The sequence below is a fragment of the Penaeus monodon genome, chromosome 2 (assembly GCF_015228065.2).
Source record: "Penaeus monodon isolate SGIC_2016 chromosome 2, NSTDA_Pmon_1, whole genome shotgun sequence".
NCBI classification, from domain to species: domain Eukaryota; kingdom Metazoa; phylum Arthropoda; class Malacostraca; order Decapoda; family Penaeidae; genus Penaeus; species Penaeus monodon.
The window spans coordinates 62,382,629-62,402,265 of NC_051387.1; the positions used below are offsets into that span (position 1 = coordinate 62,382,629).

The 19,637-nt window shown below is 40.4% G+C and overlaps 1 protein-coding gene across 1 annotated transcript; it reads right to left on the reverse strand.

The window, feature by feature from the left end:
* Positions 1 to 1,798: 1,798 nt before the first annotated feature.
* Positions 1,799 to 6,864, reverse strand: LOC119579473. Its single transcript, XM_037927314.1, has 4 exons — positions 3,736 to 6,864; positions 2,697 to 3,058; positions 2,459 to 2,604; positions 1,799 to 2,363 (listed from the first exon to the last, which is right to left on the reverse strand). The coding sequence occupies exons 1-4, from the start codon at positions 6,242 to 6,244 to the stop codon at positions 1,799 to 1,801; spliced, it is 3,582 nt and encodes a 1,193-aa protein (XP_037783242.1). The 5' UTR covers positions 6,245 to 6,864.
* Between the last annotated feature and the right edge of the window lie 12,773 nt (positions 6,865 to 19,637).

Sequence of the window (19,637 nt, forward strand, 5' to 3'; positions counted from 1 at the left end):
GTCACGAACTGAAGGGTCAAACGAGATCAGATAACCTCGTCATAACCTCGCTGAGTGAATGATTCCTATTTGGAACTTGGAGCCACGTGGCAAACAGCCACGTGGTCCACACTTAACAGAAATAGACTTATGTATATGCTATATTGCAATGGGGGCCCAAACGTGTACTTAAGTTTTTTTCTTAGACATGTCTTCAGGAACGGTCGACCGGTTTTTCTTCTTTGGAGGTGGTGTTCGGCTGCGAGCCGGAAGGACGCAGCACTCGCCCTGCCACCAGTTTGTAACAGGCTATAATCCTTAGTACAATGGTTGACAGGGACTCAAAACACACGTAAAGGGGTGAACATCCGCTACGACGACAGCTACGATTTGTCTAGAGGGTAAAAGCGCCGCGTGGAGGTCACGGTGTCGGGTCACCGCCCAAAGGGGGAGGCTAGGCCGACCTTACCGCGCTGCGCGTTGGACACGAACTGAGGGGTCAAACGAGATCAGATAACCTCGTCATTTACGACCTTGGGACTTGGAGCCATGTGGCAAACAGCCACATGGTCCACTGTTAACAGAAATAGACTTATGTATATGCTATAATGTGTGTGTGCGTGTATGTGTGTGTGTGTGTGTGTGTGTGTGTGTGTGTGTGTGTGTGTGTGTGTGTGTGTGTGTGTGTGTGTGTGTGTGTGTGTGTGTGTGTGTGTCTGTGTGTGCGTGGGTGTGTATTTTTGTGTATATATATATATATATATATATATATATATATATATATATATATATATATGTATATGTATATGTATATATGTATATGTGCATATGTACATGAATGCATATGTGTGTGTGTGCACATACACATATATGTGTGTGTGTGTGCACATACACATATGTGTGTGTGTGTGTCTGCACATACACATATGTGTGTGTGTGTGTGTGTGTGTGCACTTTGTAACAATCCCGCTTGTAGTATAGTGCAGTACAATGTGGGTTTGTAGTATATGTAACAGTAAGTTTTAAGATGTCTAGGGGAAGCAGCGGAATAATTACAACAAGTAATGAAAGTAGCTTATATTATAGCTCATAAGTTAGTATTATCTATATATCTTGAGGTTCGTACTATTTGCAGCTTTTATTTTCTGAAATTTATGCTTTTATGAATTATTGTATATTTTTGAATTTCTAGTTATTATGCAGCTGATTAGTATTCTTTATTATCTATGTTTTACGTTCATTATCCATTTATAATGAGTTGTTGATTATATTCAAGATATTGTTTTTTCATTACCATTATAGATTATCTTCATTGTGGGTTTATTCAAATTGAGCAATATTTCACACGTTTAATTATTTCATTAATTATATTATACATAACACAAAGCACCAAAATTATAATACCAATAACATCACTTATTTCCTCTTATGTTTCACCTCATACCCTAACACACAAAAAATAAGAAAGTATATACTTCACCAGTATACTTTAGGAGTAACGATAAGATTCAAGATGTTCAAAAAACGCTTAATTTTCAAAATTAGTCCACCGTGTACCCGTGTCCTGGGAGAGTGAAGCAATGGCCGCTCAGTCGAGACTCACGTTTTCAGTCCACGTCGCCCCCCAGGTAGACTGCTGCGCCCCCCGCTTCGGAACATCGGGTTCGCGAATCATCATACTCGACGCACAATACGCACACTAGTTTCGAACACGCTTTTTTATCACTTTGTACGCACAGGCCGTGAATTTGAGGAGATTGTAATAACACCCCCCAGAAGTCAAATCTTCTAAGATTTGATTGAAGTAATTAATTCAAATTTATGGCCTGGAGAGCGCATCTGCAATTATATTGTCACGCCCTTTGATGTGTTGTACCTGGAGATGATAAGGCTGAAGTGACAACGACCATCTCAGTAATCGTTGATTGGAGTACTTGTTCTTCTCCAGGAAGGTCAGCGGATTGTGGTCAGTGAAGATCTGAACAGGATGAGCACCACCATACAGATAACACTCGAACTTCTTGATTGCAGTTATGATTCCAAGAAACTCCTTCTCGATGGTACTATATGCTAGCTGATGCTTGGAAAGCTTGGCTGAGTGGTAAGCTACTGGATGTAGAACACCCTCGTCATCTTCTTGGAGGAGGACGGCGCCGGTAGCTATGTCACTAGCATCTGTGTGCAGTATGAAGGGCTTCTGGAAATTTGGAGCTGCCAACACGGGGTCGCTAGAAAGGAACTGCTTCAGCTTCTCGAAAGCCCTCTGACATTCTGAAGTCCAGGAAAAAGACACTTTCTGGCTGGTCAGACGCGTCAGCGGAGCACCATGCCAAGGAAGCGCATGAGGGATTTCCGAGTGTTTGGAACTTGGTAGTTCAGGATAGCTTCGACGTTTGCGGTCTTGGGTTTAACCTTCCCATTTCCAACAATATGTCCTAAATACGTTACCGTGGCACTGCAGAATGTACACTTCGCTAACCTTATTGTCAAATTGGCATCTTGTAATTTCTGCAAAACACACGACAAACTTTCTAAGTGCTGAGACCAAGTTTCTGAAAGAATCAAAATGTCATCTAAGTATACTTGAACACCATCTAATCCTTGCAATGTGAAGTTCATAACACGCTGAAATGTAGCAGGACTGTTTCTCATACCAAATGGCATAACTAAATATTCGTAAAGTCCAAATGGAGTGATGAATGCAGATGTAACTCGACCTTTTCAGTTAGCATTATCTGATAAAATCCCTTATGAAGATCAATTTTTGATAAATATTTAGACTGACCAACTGCATCAATGAGATCATCAACTCTAGGGAGGGGGTAAGAGTCAGGAATAGTTACTACATTCAGCCGCCTATAGTCTGTACACATACGAAGTTGTCCACCTTCCTTTGGCACTAGTAGACATGGAGAAGCCCAGGGTGACGAGCTTGGTACTGCCAAGCCATTCTGCAGTAGATAGTTCACTTCCTCTCTCATTTGCTGCTTTTTCTCAGGGTTAAGACGATAAGGTGCTTGCCGTATGGGAAGTGTACCTGGCACTAGTTCAATATCATGCTTGATAACATTGCATTTACCTGGAGTGTCAGAGAATACGGGTAAGTAATTTTGAAAAAGGTTAGAAATCCCCTGTATCTCGTCTGAACCTACATGATTTAAGAATGAAGGTAGATTACCAAGAATATCAGAGTTACAAGCATTGATCCATGGATTAATATCGAGTGGATCTTTAACCATATTGATAAGATTACAAGGTAGTCTCTGCGGCAAGTCATCTGTAGTATCAGGAGAATTAGGCATATAGAGTTTTAATCTATTTATATGAATTAATTGAGTGGTTTTTCTACGGTCAGGAGTTTCAATAATATAGTTAGTGTCATTAAGTTTTTTTCAATGGTATAAGGCCCTTGGTATTTAGCTGCCAGTGGAGAACCAGGAATGGGAATGTAAGCCAGAACTTTATCACCTACTTCGAAATTTCTTTGCTGGGCACATTTATCATATTTAATCTTCATTTTAGCTTGACCTTTAAATAAATTATCTTTTGCAATTTGTCTAACTTTGGCTAATGTTTCTTGAAGATTCTTAATGTATAGTGAAACTGTAGTTGTATGATCAGAGGAATCATTTAACAATTTTTCTTTTACCAACTTCAAAGGCCCCCTTACTTTCCTACCAAACAAAAGTTCAAAGGGAGAAAAACCTAGTGTCTCTTGAGGAGCTTCTCTAATGGCAAACAACATGTATGGCAAACCTTCATCCCAGCATTTCTGATTCTCCAGACAGAACTTGCGGAGCATAGATTTTAGTGTTTGGTGCCAACGCTCCAGGGCTCCTTGCGACTCAGGATGATATGCAGTCGAAAGGGTCTGCTTAATACCCAGTTCTTGGAGTACCTTAGAGAAGAGTTCACTTGTGAAGTTGCTACCTCTGTCAGACTGTACTTCCTGTGGGATACCAAAAGTTGTAAACATGTGTACAAGATTTTTACAAATACTCTTAGCAGAAATATTTTTAAGTGGAAATGCTTCTGGATACCTAGTAGTGGGACACATTACAGTTAATATATATTGATTCCCTTTTGTGGTTTTTGGTAGAGGCCCCACACAGTCAATGATGATTTTTTGAAAAGGTTCACATGGGACCTGAATGGGTTGGAGAGGATAAGGAGGAATAGTTTGATTGGGCTTCCCAGCTACTTGACACACATGACATGAATTTATGTGCTTAGTGACATCCTGTTTAAGTCCAGGCCAAAAGAAATCATTTAAGATTTTCTGACAAGTTTTCCTGATCCCGAGATGTCCACCAAAACCTTCATGAGCGATCTCCATTACACTCTTTCTAATAGACTGTGGCAGGACAATCTGATGTTTCTCAGACCATGAATCATTTACAGACAGATTAGGAGGTCGATAGAATCTCATCAGTACGTTATCTTTGTAGTAAAAACTAGGAGATTTAACAACTGTACCATCACAAGCTTCATTATGACATCTTATAAGAGATTCATCACATTTCTGTGCTTCAATTAACTTTTCTGGTGTCATCATGTTTGAAATTAAATTATCAGTTATTTTCTTTGTTACAGGTTGATTATCATGGTTTACCAAGTTAGGTTTGAAAGAAGCTAAAGATTCATCCCCATTATTCTTTGCTTTGGATCTTGTTACTGCACAGCCAGGAAAAAGATATGGCTGTTCCATTTCAAGTTCAGTTGTATTATTATACAGTAAAGGGGTGTCAGTTACTCTTAATTCTGGTATTATTAAGTCCCCAGCTAAGTCATTACCCATGAGAAAACTTGCATTAGGAATCGGTATTTTATCTACAACACCAACCGTTACTGGTCCTTTTACCATATCACAATCCAAGTGGATTTCAGCAAGCTGTTTAGGAGCACATCCTTCAATAAACTCAAGCCAGACTTTCTCACCTGTTAAGCAGCTTTCAATATCTGGCAGAGCACTCTTCAGTACGAGTGATTGTGCGCAAGCCGTGTCTCTGACAATATCTATTGGATATCTATTACCACCCGAATTGCTGAACACGTGACCCCTTGATCGGAATGCTTTAAATGGATCTTCCTGAAACAGTTTATTAGTAAAGTTAGTAGTAGCCACAGGTTTTGTAAAATTGTAATCTTTTGCTTCTTTTGCCACCTTACATTTTGGATGTGGGCAGTTTTTAATTAAATGACCCTCCTTTTTGCAAAATTTACAGTACAGGGTAGATATCTGGGTATTAGGCCGATACTGTCCACTGCTATTATTCTCCATATATTTGAAACCTACAGATGACTTTACAATATTTGCTTTTCTTTTCTCCCCCGGTATACTACGATGGACTAAAGAAAACACATCTGCTGCCTTGGCTGCTTCGTGGAGGTCATTTTCCTCCTTGTCTGTGAGGTGAATCATAACAGAATATGGAACCTTTCTTTTGAATTCCTCTAAAACTACGAGGTTGCAAAGGTGATCGAAATTATTGACTGAAGCAGACTTTATCCACCGTCTAAAAGCTCTAAGCTTCTCTGAGGCAAATTCAACATACGTTTGGCTGGAAGATTTGTTCATGTTCCTGAAAGCCTGCCGATATCCTTCAGTGGTTATGGAATAAGCAGCTAGAATAGCACATTTTACTTCTTCATAATCAGTATTATCATTAAGATTTTCACATACTTTCAGAGCTTTACCTGACAGTTTTGGCTTTATTAACCAAACCCAGTGTTCCTCAGGCCACTTAAAATGTTTGGCTATGGTCTCAAACTCTCTAAAGAAACCCTCAGGATTATCTTCTGCAAATACAGGAGTTAGCTTTATACATTTACTAATCTCAAAATCAAAATTCCCTTGACTTTTTACTTTCATTTCCATCATTTGAAGTTCATGTCTTCTTTGGTTTTCTTCTCTTTCCCTTTGAAACTGTCTCTCTCTCTCACGCTCTTCTTCTCTAGCTCTAGATAGTCTTTCCTCACTTAAAATCTTAGCTTGTGTTATTTGAAATCTTAATTTCTCTATTTCTAGTAATTGTGAAGGATTACTAGTATCAAGGTCAATATTTTCAAGAGGATAAGCCTGTGGTTCATGCAGCTCTTGCAAATGTTCTATTATAAGATCTTTAAGTTGAGCTTTAGTGGCCTCTTTCTGATAATTGATTCCCCAGTGTCTAGCCATGTATATGAAATCATCTTTACAAGGATTTGCCGAGTTTAAGATTTCCACTGAAGGGTTGGCTATGAAATCATGAACATCGAAAACCATGTTTACAGCAAAAAGGTTCCAGATTAGAATTAATTCTTGCTTTACAATTTATGAGTTTACAGAGAGGTGGCGAGTTATGTTAGAATTAATAATTATTGCAGTATTTTTAAAGAAACTCAAACACATCTAATCAAGCGGCTATATTGGCAAAGCCACCATCTGCCTTCTAGCTCCCATAAAATGACTGGGAAGAATTTGTCCAGATCGTCTCCCAGATTAACGAACCTAAACAAAATTGCTTAAAAGACGAATTTGAATTATGACGAGACTACATTACATTAATGCAGTAGTACAAGACTTCGAATTGCAGTGTGCCAGTGAAGCTAAAAGCCGGTCAAGATATATTCCCACCTAATATAATCTCGAACCTTAGCTATATCAGAGAAACTCGTTCATAGGCGGTCACACTTACAACCGAGTGTAGTTTACCATGCGTAGTAAACTAAAACTAGAATTACGGCGAGCTCTGTCGGCTCTTGAGGAATCTCAGGTCGGCTAAAGTGGGAGATGCTTACTCAAATTCAAGCTCAGATAAGCCGAATTGTACAAGGATATATATATGAACTAACATTGAATTTATCTGTTGATTGTGCAACACTTTAACAATGGCCAGTTGCAAAATGCTGACTGATTACGAGAAATAGCAGAGTACTATAACCACTCTTAGGTAAACCTCAACAAATTATTGTTGCTAGTTACAAGATATTTAGCAAAATTAATCATAGGAAATAAGTCATGGTATTTAGATATGGTATTAATAGTGAATAAAAATCCCGGTCAGGCCCCCATTTGTAACAATCCCGCTTGTAGTATAGTGCAGTACAATGTGGGTTTGTAGTATATGTAACAGTAAGTTTTAAGATGTCTAGGGGAAGCAGCGGAATAATTACAAGTAATGAAAGTAGCTTATATTATAGCTCATAAGTTAGTATTATCTATATATCTTGAGGTTCGTACTATTTGCAGCTTTTATTTTCTGAAATTTATGCTTTTATGAATTATTGTATATTTTTGAATTTCTAGTTATTATGCAGCTGATTAGTATTCTTTATTATCTATGTTTTACGTTCATTATCCATTTATAATGAGTTGTTGATTATATTCAAGATATTGTTTTTTCATTACCATTATAGATTATCTTCATTGTGGGTTTATTCAAATTGAACAATATTTCACACGTTTAATTATTTCATTAATTATATTATACATAACACAAAGCACCAAAATTATAATACCAATAACATCACTTATTTCCTCTTATGTTTCACCTCATACCCTAACACACACAAAAATAAGAAAGTATATACTTCACCAGTATACTTTAGGAGTAACGATAAGATTCAAGATGTTCAAAAAACGCTTAATTTTCAAAATTAGTCCACCGTGTACCCGTGTCCTGGGAGAGTGAAGCAATGGCCGCTCAGTCGAGACTCACGTTTTCAGTCCACGTCGCCCCCCAGGTAGACTGCTGCGCCCCCCGCTTCGGAACATCGGGTTCGCGAATCATCATACTCGACGCACAACACGCACACTAGTTTCGAACACGCTTTTTTATCACTTTGTACGCACAGGCCGTGAATTTGAGGAGATTGTAATAACATACACACATGTGTGTGTGTGTATATATATATATATACATATATACACACACATATATATATATATATATATATATATATATATATATATATATATATATATATATATATATATATATATATTCATATATATGCATAATATATATATATATATATATATATATATATATATATATATATATATATATATATGTGTGTGTGTGTGTGTGTGTGTGTGTGTGTGTGTGTGTGTGTGTATATGTGTGTGTGTGTGTGTGTGTGTGCATATATACATGAATGCATATGTGTGCGTGTGTGTGTGTGTGTGTGTGTGTTTGTTTGTTTGTTTGTTTGTTTGTTTGTGTGTGTTATATTCATATATACATATATGTACTTATGTTTTTATATGTGCACATATATTTATTTATCTATATGAGTTACGGTCGAGCGCTGTCACGAGAGATTAACACAGAACTTCAGAAATTCCTGTTGATATAGTGCTCCAACATCTTCCAAAATTGCACCTATAGTAAGATCCGATTGGCAAGACCTAAAAAAGTGGAAATTTTTATTTGAAGCTCAGGGTAGGCTGTTGTAATTCTATTATCATAGATAATAGAGTTACAAAATGCACATATCTTAGAACAAATTCCATATGTTAATTTCTGTCAAATCTTAATTGTATCGCTTGATTTTCATCTATCAGGGATGGTTCCAAACACTCCATGAGTAGAATAATTTATTCGCCTTGAAGTATATCCAGATCAAAATTCAGTGTAAGTTTTATTCAACCTGCAAACAGTAATTCAAACTACTGAAGTAGTAACAAAACAAAATATTCCATAACAATGAAACATAGCAAAGATTAAATGATCTGAGTAACAACAACAAAAAATATTTTTAAGTTTCAGCAATAATAATAATCATCATTGTACTACTCAAATATAGAATATGAATAATATTGAATCTATTGGAATTGTTATTACAAGAATTAACAATATCATATTTTCTAATAATGGATTAAAATACTTACATCATGGCACCTTGCCCCTAAAAGATGGTTTTAAGCATAGATTACCAATCTCTATCAAATTCATCCTCACGTCTCAAATCTGTCAGTCATCAGGCTGTATAGAAGGAACACAATACATTCATTGATATATCATATGCTTATAACAATTTATACGACAAATTCAAAACACAGAGATTAGCTTTTATTCATTCAGTTTCATTAATACATCTACGTTTGAAGTAAATCACAGATTTAAACTATATCAAACTTTTCAGTTTTATCACTAATACAATCACTAATAAATTATATTCATATAATATTCCTACCTGATATTTACACATCAAATTTTGGTTAAACTTAAAAGATCTTTATCCAAGAGCTGTTCACATGGTTGGTCGTTTCCAGATTGTAAACAACGCTTCCAGATAACAAAATAATTCACAATGCGCAATGTTCTCATATCCACACAATGTATTATTAGAACTTACATTGTACAAATTTTCCTTTTCATTTCAGTATCACAAAATTTAAAAAAAATGAAAAATTAAAACTTGTTTCTTATACAATACCACAACAAACATTCCAATGTTTTATTAATAACACAGATAATTCAATATTATTTTCCATAATAATACATTAATTATCTGAAAAATGAAATATAAAAATATAACATTAATAAAGAAAATAATAAACACAATAAATTCCATAATAATTATTAATTCAACACACATTTAAGAATTTATAATACCAAATTAATAGTAACACAAATGTGTATACCTTGAATAAAACAGTAAATCATACACAGTTTCATTATCAAGAAATTATAGAAAAATAATAAAGTTACTTACACAATATCTCCTATCAATGGTGACCCATCAAAACTCTTCACATCTGTGACAACTGAAACCAATACAATTAATTTCTCTCTACATAAAAAGACCAGTTGAAACAAGATTATATTTACTCCTTCATATGCCTATCATCAAAGAACTTCATTCACCTCGATTACCTATTTAGCCACTGAGTGGGCAAGCCAGCCCAAGTCAGTGCTGGTTCCAAGCCCGGATAAATAGAGAGAATGATTACCTAAAAGGTAACACCGGCACTCTCCGTGGAAAAGGAACTGGGGACCCTACCACGTACTCACTCCAAGATCATCACAACATGAAAACTACAATTAAGTATCATGTTGTGACCACGGCGGCTCAAACATGAACCTACCGTTAAAAAAAAAAAAAAAAAAAAAAAATATATATATATATATATATATATATATATATATATATATATATATATATGTATATATATATATATATATATATATATATATATACGTATATATTTATATATAAATCAAAGGCAAACCATCGCTCCATGATCGCCAAGGCCACGGTGGCCGAGTGGTTAGAGCATCGGACTCAAGACTGGCACGACGGCAATCTGAGTTCGAGGGTTCGAGTCACTGACCGGCGCGTTGTTCCCTTGGGCAAGGAACTTCACCTCGATTGCCTACCTAGCCACTGGATGGGCAAGTCAGCCCAAGTCAGTGCTGGTCCCAAGCCCGGATAAAATAGAGAGAATGATTACCTAAAAGGTAACACCGGCACTCTCCGTGGAAAGGTATCGTGCTGTGATCACGGCGGCTCAAACATGAACCTACCTTAAAAAAAGAAAAAAAAAATGCCTATCATATTTAGAACATACAATACTAATTTGGAAAACATTAAATACAACTGAATCAAAACATATTATCCATGAAACATAACTATTTAATTTTAACAATTAAAATCAAGAGATAACACATTATTGGTACTAACAAAGGACTGGCCAAGGAGCGAACTGTCATGTACAAAACAGGAATAAGTGGTTGAGAAACTAACGCCATCTATTGGCACAGTGTAGAGGATACTTTCATTTTCTGTAATTATTACACAAACAAACAAATAATTACATAATATAATTGAAAGGAAACATCATACAGCATAACAATTATAAACAATTCTTATGTATCGACGCTGACGATACACCGAGGAACCCCTATGAAAAAAAATGAAGTTCGCGCCAAGGTTCGTGACGTCACGAATCGCTCAGCAAGCACCTCACCTCATCCTTCCTCACCTCCCCCCGTCGCTGACTCCAGCCTTACTATGGATCTTGAAGTATTGAAAATACTACTGGACGACCAAAGGAAATATGTAAATGAAACAATTAACAGAGTCGATTGAAAACAAGGCCTAATCAACAGCCTGGAATTCACCAAATAACCGATGGATGAACGGGCTGCTAAAATGACTAGCCTGGAGCACGAAAATCGCCGTCTCTCCTTTGACCTGCGAGAAAATAGTCACCTCAGTCGGAACCTGAATGAATCGATGAACGGCTGGACTACCAAGACGACCAAGGCCGACGTAATAACCTACGAATTTGTGGATTGCAGAAGACCCTCACTTGAAATGGGAGCAATGCCAGATGAAAGTTGTGAAGCGTTTGAAGGAAAAGCTGAACACATCGAGTAGGGAAGCTGTCAACCAATCAAACGCATCCAAGGGACATCGTTGCCAAGTTGTCATCCTACGCCAAGAGAGAAGCCGTTATTCGTGGCAAGAGGAAGATGCGTGGCACACGGATATTCCTAAATAAAGATTTCTGCCCCGGCACCATGGCAGCAAGACGGCGGTAAGTTGACAGCTACCATGCAGCAAGGTAAAAGGAAAAATTCGCCTACTTCAACTATCGCATGCTGATTGTCAGGGAAGGACAGACTAGGGGAGATCGACGCAAGAGGGAATCTCTGCGCGCCGTCGCCGCAAGACCCCCCGCGACATTGTAGAGATCTTTGACTAGTTAAGCAAGTAAACTAATTTATTCATCCAGGATTTTTATCTTATGTTAAAATACCAACGGAGCGGGCCGAGCGGTAAGCACTCTCCGAAGGCATGGTGGGTCGGGGATAAATGTTGCTCTTGAATTTGTTACAGATTATATACAAAGATCAAAGAGCCTGGGCACAACTCTTTGTTAAAAAAAAACAGAACACACGGCAAAGAAAACTGGACATAAAATGAACATTTAATTAAGTGGCATGAGCAAAATCACAAAAAAAACAATTCATAACAACACTTGTGTATAAGTCTGCATCACACTACTTATCTTATAAAAGTCTGCCTCGTATCGTCCGTTCACCACTGGATACAAAAATAAGAAAGAAAGTTCCCTATTCCAGCAGTCTTCCGTCCAGGATCTCTGGCTTACGGAAAGAAAGCCTCACTGCTATAAGCAAACTGCTCATTGGATGAGGAGAGGGAGTACCTGTAGCTTCGGCCGTTCGAGTGAGAGTCACCGTTTTCTTCCAGACCCCCCCCCCCCCCGACAGCGTCTTCAAGGCGGCAAGCAAACAAGGAGGGTTAAAGGGGGTTCTGAAACCCCGGCGTCCATGTGGTTTGTTTAATTTAATTTATACGAGATGCAGTATAAGTATTACAACTCAGTAAAGCAGTAAATAACAAATCACTTTTATTTTCAATGTCTTTGGGTGCACCACGTAATAGTTAAGGTCGGTGCTGGTCCCTGGTGGTCACGAGAGGGAGTTCCGTACGTCCAGCTCTGCCACAAATAGCTTGGGATCCCCTCAAAAGATAGTTCACTACATCCCTCCCAAGGCCGGGGCATAGCTGAAAGCGTAGCTAAAAAACTTTCCCGAGTTTTGCGTGTCTGCGGGGAAGTTCAGGCTTGCTGTAAGTATACAAAAAAATAATCACCAATTTTTCTTTACAAAGGTTGTACATTGCATAAATGCCGGCTCTTAGTTTAGGACTCTGCTCGCTTAACCTGAGGGTGAGAACAGGGATAAGTTAGTGTTAGACCAGAAATACCACAAGCTTGTATGAAATCATTATTCATGAATACCCAATGCCATTAATTAAATATTTTACAAAACATAAAACGACAAGTAAAACCATAGAACAAGTAAAAACAGAACCAATAAAACTAAGAAAGGTAGTAAACAAGTGATACCATGGGCACGGTCTCGTTTTCTTGTTCTATTTGTTCAGGACCTTCAGGAACATCAGGATCAGGATCATCAGGGTGCTGAAGTTCTGCAGAAGCATGATAGGGTTTCATCTGATTGACATGAACTTTTTTCTCCTCTGTGGGGTTTTGACTGTTGCAGACAATGAAGGTAACATCATTCAGTCGTTTCTTCACCCTGAATGGTCCTTGCCAGCGTACTGTGAAAATCCTTGCCGATCCTCCTCCTCTGTTGGGCTTATATTTTCGAATCATCACCAGGTCTCCCACAATCGGTTGAAAGGTACCACGTACCGTCTTGTCATAGTCAGCCTTCCACCTTTCTCGGGCACGTTGCGATGCAGTGAGAGCAGCTTCCCTCGCCACGTTCAGTCTCTCCCGGAATTGAGTAGCAGATGCATCCCAAATGACTGCGTCTCCCGTTAAAGGTGTGGGGAAGGGGCCAAGATTTCCAGTCAACAGGTACTTAGGTTGATTGTTAACACTCCGATGGATGCTGGAGTTTAATGATAGACGGGTCTGCGGTAAATATTCATCCCAGCATTGAGGTTGCCTCTCTATTAGCACTGCCAGTGTACCCTTCACAAATCTATTTGCTCATTCGACCATTCCATTAGCCTGTGGGTGGTAAGAAGTAGATAAATTAAGCTTGGTGTTGAGGGTGTTACAAAGTGCGGAGAAAACTGCATTATTGAATTCTGGGCCCCGATCTGTCTGGATGATACATGGTGGGCCGAAGAGTGTAACAACGTGGTTGATGAATGCGTCGGCTACAGAGTGTCGATCGCGATTACGCAATGGGATTAACTGAAGAAACCTGGTTGCGTGGTCTATTATCGTCAGGATGTAGTGATTCCCATTTAGACTTGGTCCAGCATCAATAAGGTTGAGTGACACTTTCTCTATGGGATGATGGACATCTGGTGCATTTTAAAGCTTGCCATGCCGTAATGCTGCACCCTTGTGTCTCTGGCAAACTTGACAAGAGCGGACGAATAATCTGGTAGCTTGTAACATATTTGCGAAAAAGTACTGTTCCTGCAGTTTACAATATGTTCTATTAGCACAGGGTGGGCGTTGTCATGCACATGTTTTATGGCTAGATCCTGCATGGTTTTGGGCACCACCAACTGATAAACTACGCGGTCCGGTAATCGTCGTAGTCGGTAGAGCAATTCATCCCTCATCTCGAAGTCGTCTAGGGGGAGGGGCGCTCCTGGCGGGGGTGGAGTGTCGTCGGCCAGGAAATCGAGAAGAGGTCTCCATACAGGGTCATCTCTCTGGGCTTGCCGGACATCCTCCTCATCTAGCAGGGCGACACTTTCAACAGGTGCAACGTCTGCAGGTTGATCTTGTTCCTCTACAAGTGCACGAGACAGCATATCTGGAACATGATTGTTAGCTCCTAGTTGGTATTTTATCTCATAATCATAAAACATCAACTCATGCGCCCATCTACTCATCCTTGTCGGCTGAAAGTATATACAAGGGGTTGGTGGTCAGTAAAAATCGTGAAATGCTGGGCATATAAATATGGATCAAAATTTCTCACAGCCTCGACCACAGCTAATGCCTCGGCATCAATAGCAGAATAGCGAGTCTCTGGCTCTTTTAACTTGCGAGAAAAATAGGCCATCGAACGAGGAGAGTTGCGGTCATTGCGCTGTATCAATACTGCGCCGATTGCAACTTGGCTAGCATCGGTGTGCACTTCGAAAGGACACGAGAAATCAGGCTTGGCTGGGACTGGCACTGATGTAAGGGCATCCTTTAGGCATTGAAAAGCCTCTTGGTGACTTTCCTCCCAGTGAAACTTTATATGTTTCTTTGTCAGCTCTGTGAGGGGTGCTGCTATGGCAGAATACCGTTCTATATGTCGACGGAAAAATCCAGTAGCACCGAGAAAACGGCGTACTTCTTTCTGGTTGCGGGAGGGAGTCATACGATCTATAGCTGCAGCTTTATCTGGATCAGGGAGTATACCGTCAGGAGTGACAAGGAAACCGAGGAATTTCATGGTTGTTGTTGCAAACTGACATTTTTGAGTGTTCAGCTTCAGGCCAGCTTCTTTTAATAGTTGGAGGGTTTCTTCCAGGTGATCCAGGTGTTCGTCGAAGGTTGCACTATGGACTACTATGTCGTCTAAATAGGCCACAGCATGCTTCCCAAGCACTGGAGAGAGTATGAAATTGATAGCCGGCTGGAAGGTAGGTGGGGCAGTCACTAAGCCAAAAGGCAGCCTGGCGAATTGCCACAAACGATGGCCATCAGAGAATGCCGTCTTGGGCCTGTCTGGTTTTGCTACAGGAATTGCCCAATATACCGACCTTGCATCCAGGGATGTGAACCAGGAGGTCCCACTGAAGTCGTCGATAAGTTTGTCGATCCTCGGAAGTGGGTAACTATCAGTAGTTGTTATTTTGTTGAGATTCCTGTAGTCTATGCAGAAGCATCTTTCTTCTTTACCAAGACAACTGGAGAGAGCCAAGGGGATGTTGAGGGTTCAATTACTCCAGCTTCTCTCATCTTTCTGCATTCTTCTTTTATGGTTTGCTTGGCTGTATGCGTAAGTCTCCACTGGCGGATGACAATTGGTTTTGCATGGCCAGTTTCGATGGTGTGTTCCACCCCTGGTATGGTTCCAATTTCCAACTTATCTTCTATGAAGATCTCGGTGTACCTGTTGATTAGTTCACGTAGCTGTTCTTGCTGGTGCACTGCAAGATGGCTTAAACTCTCATTTATCATCAGAACATCACTATAGGCCTTGCTCTCACCAATGCCTTCATCACCACTAGTTGAAATGTCAGATAAGGTGTCAGGGAAGCTGATCCAGTCCTCGTATCCAAAATCAAGGGTTCCGAACTCAGATTCGAAATCATCATCCTCGAGGTCCCCAAGAAACTCTGGTTCATCAAGAAGATTTGCAGATGCGACATCCGGAACGGTGATGGGCGATTTTTGTGAGGGGGTGGATGCAGCAAGGCCTCCCAAAGGCCGGGAGTTTGTTGCATACACCGCTGCAACAGGGCTTGCACTGGCGATCACTTGACCTGGTCGTAATTTGATGACCCGAGACGTCCGTCCGACGATCTTCAATCCTGGTCACGGTGGCAGGGATGATCAGCTTGTTGGTTGATGGAGCGATCTCTGCACTTGACGAAGCTGGCACTATCCGGCAGTACTTCTATAAGCTTAGCGCAGTGAAGCGGACATCCGCGGGCCGACGTAATCGAACTCTTCACACCTGTCGAGAGCTCGGCTAGTGCAAGGCTGCTGTGTTTAGTGAAGGTCACATCGAGTTGGCAGCCCAAGATGCACAGGTAACTGAAACGAGGCGGTGGTTCATGATGAAGACTGAAAGCAAACCTCCTCAAAAAATCCATCCCAAGTAGTATGTGTCCAGGGAAGCGGGTATCAAGCACAGAAGCACGGTGGGTTATACTTACAGAGTCGGATAGTTGTATAGGCAAGTCAACCTCTTCCGTTACCTCCATCGGTGTCCCGGAAATTCCTTGCAGCACACGGTAACAACTGTGCTGCTTCGCGAGTTTAAAGCGTGGCAAGTGTTCCTCTTTGACGATTGTTATCGCAGAACCTGTGTCAATGAATGCCATGATTGGGGCACCATTTACGTGGATCTTAATCATCGGTCGCCCTCTATCCGCCTCCTCGTATTCTATGTCTGCAATATCCAGTTGCACTTGAACGTCCGTCTGTACAGCGACGCTAATTCTTGCCATCCACTTGCGTGCCGGTGTTCGTGAAGGTGCGGGGCGCCACGCGGCGGGTGGACGTCGGGGAGTAGGCTCGTGTGTCGGCTGCAATGCCAGTGGAAGACGAGCCTCCAGACCTTCCCTGGCGTTGTTGAAAGGGCCGGTAAGGGCGGTCGTCAGGGCAGGACGAAGCGAAGTGCCCGGACCGACCGCAGCGGAAGCATCATCTCTCTTCTCTTGCTCGTGCTCGACAATCCGCAAGGCTGTGACCTGTCATCCGATGAAACGAACAAAAGTCCCTCTCGTCCTCGGGTTGGAGGCATGCGCATTTGTGACGGAGACTGCATTGCTGCCGGGCGATCTTCATACAGCGCGGCTACCTGTGGGTCAAAACTTACAGTGGCCGCCTGGCGACGGTGCCCAGTTGGTTGGGGGTGCGAGACGCCCACTCGTGTATTCCACAGCTGCTGAACACACTGCACCAACTTGTCCGTCGGGGCATCGTCCCTCGTAGCCAAGGCTTCCCGCATCCATTGAGGGATACCTTGCAAAAATACTCTGCGGGCGAGAAGATCTGGGTCACCAATCGCAGTAGGGTAATCCCTTTCTCCTTGTAACACAGCGGCCTGCAGGTTCAAGTAAAAATCAAAGGGCGTTTGACCAGGTAACATACGGTGCTGATACAGCAAAGTAAAGTAGTCATTAGGTGAACAGACACCGCAAAACTTTTCCCTCAACTTTCCGTCGTAATGCCATCAAGTTAATTATTACCTCGGCTGTTCCGCGACACATCATGCGTGCCATCTGACACATTGCTTCACCGGTTTGAGGGCAGAGTGACATTTTCTATGTGCTTCATCCATGCCTCTAACTCTTGTGACTGCTGCAAAGGGTGAGACGCAGAAATTTCCGATTTAAATAGAGTGATACCAGAGTGAGGCATTACCATCATTGGAGTGGCACTGTGAGGCACATGAGGAACAAAAGGGCGTCGAAAAGGTGCAGACGACGCTACAGCAGGGTCACTTGCTACCTCAGGGGCGCTATGCGGCATTAGATTACCAAACTGTATCTCATCCAAGCGGTTGCCGTTAGCACAAACTTGTTCCTTTACAGAGGAAATCTCTCCCTTCAACTCGCGGGTCATAGAATCAAACCGCATCATTAGTTCATCGAACATGGAAAGACTAAGATGGTTAGCTTCATCGATAACTCGGCACTGGGAAAAGGAAGCCTCACGAGACGACGTTCGAGGCCCCACCGCATCGACAGTTACTTCGACTGGGTTGTTAATTACGGGTTCATGCAGTTGTTCGAGTGCGGGTGCAACACAGACTTCATCACTCTGAACATCGGGCACAAAGTTCACAGAATCTGAATGGGCAGCAGCAGTAGGGGTGGGCAACGCAAACGAGCTAACATTACGCCCCTGCTCCCTGGTAAGACGTTCTCTATTTTTAGTGGGTCCCATGATCATAAGTAAACAGAAACTTTGGCTAAAAGTATTAATTCAATATTAAACACTAGGGCAATACAAATTCGGGTAGAATATAAAATACTTTAAGAACATCGGTAAAAAAATTAAGAATTACAGTAAAAATTCCCAACGAGAATTTACAGAACGTTAAAACAGCACAAGAACGCACTAAGAATACTGGTAAAATGAACGATAAAACTCAGAAAACACGATCAAAAGAGTAAAAGAACCGAGAATTAACGTTAAAACGGCACAAAACGCACTGAATAAGATAATTCTAAAATTGACAGATAAAAACGCAGAACAAAACAAGAAACAAAACACGAACAAACTAAACGGATGTAAAAGAACCGAGAAATAAAACGTTAAACAGCACAAAACGCACCGAAGAATACTCGTAAAAATGAACTATATACTAAAACGCATAACAAAACACATCAAAAGAAACCGATGTAAAAGAACACTAAATTAGAAATAAAACGGCAGTAAGAAAAAATCAAGCAAAAGCAAAAACGCGAATCAATGAAAAACACGCTGAATGGGAAGACGAGGCAAACGACCTTGACAAACAACGCTCAAGGACGAAACACGGTAGCGACGCTCGTTAGGCAAACCAGGGGTGCGCGAGCTAAACAATAACAAATTGCCGATTCATTACCCATGGAATAGAATCACTGGCAAATTCATTCACAAGGTTTATCCCACCATAAGTGCCACCAAAATGATCAACGCTGTAGTGATCTTTGACTAGTTAAGCAAGTAAGCTAATTTATTCATGTTAAAATACCAAAGGAGCGGGCCGAGCGGTAAGCACTCACCGAAGGCATGGTGGGTCGGGGATAAATCTTGCTCTTGAATTTGTTACAAATTATATAGAGAGATCAAAGAGCCGGGGCACAACTCTTTGTTAAAAAAAAAAAAAAAAAAAAAAAAAAAAAAAAAAAAGGCAAAGAAAACAGGAAAAAAAATGAATATTTAATTAAGTGGCATGAGCAAAATCACAAAAAAACAATTCATAACAACACTTGTGTATAAGTCTGTATCACACTACTTATCTTACAAAAGTCTGCCTCGTATCGTCCGTCTCTCCAATTCGTTTTATGGCAGGATTGATTGATTGATTATTTAAAATTATCTGCCGCGTCAACAGCTAAGGTCATTAGCGGCGAATACCTTGTTAACTAGAAATATTAAATTGTTTAAAACTTTAAAAATCTATCAATAAATATCTTACAAATAACAATAAATAGATTAAAAATCAAAGCATAAATATTATGCACTAAGTGCATAAAATTATTGCATAAACATTATGCATAATTAATTTTTATTGAAAATATTAGTCTCCCTAAGGAATTTAATAAGACCCTCTATGTCACAATCTTCCCCCAATACATTTTTCAGTGTATATGGGGGAGAGAAGTACATACGTCTTTGATCTGAGAATGTTGCACATCTTTCCACTACATGTGCGATCGTTAATGGCTCTTGGCATCCCTCACAAAGTGCTTCATTTTTAGCCATCATTGGCCCATGAGTCAGTCTTGTGTGCCCGATTCTTAGTCTTGTTAATACACTTCCATTT

What these genes read in the sequence shown, in the direction of transcription:
- LOC119579473 (XM_037927314.1), bottom strand. Translation starts at nt 6,244, where the DNA reads ATGGTTTTCGATGTTCATGATTTCATAGCCAACCCTTCAGTGGAAATC. An exon ending in TCAGAAATGCTGGGATGAAG is followed by an intron (nt 3,059 to 3,735) that starts GTTTGCCATACA and finishes CTGACACTCCAG; the next exon opens with GTAAATGCAATGTTATCAAG. An exon ending in GATGCCAATTTGACAATAAG is followed by an intron (nt 2,364 to 2,458) that starts GTTAGCGAAGTG and finishes CAAACGTCGAAG; the next exon opens with CTATCCTGAACTACCAAGTT.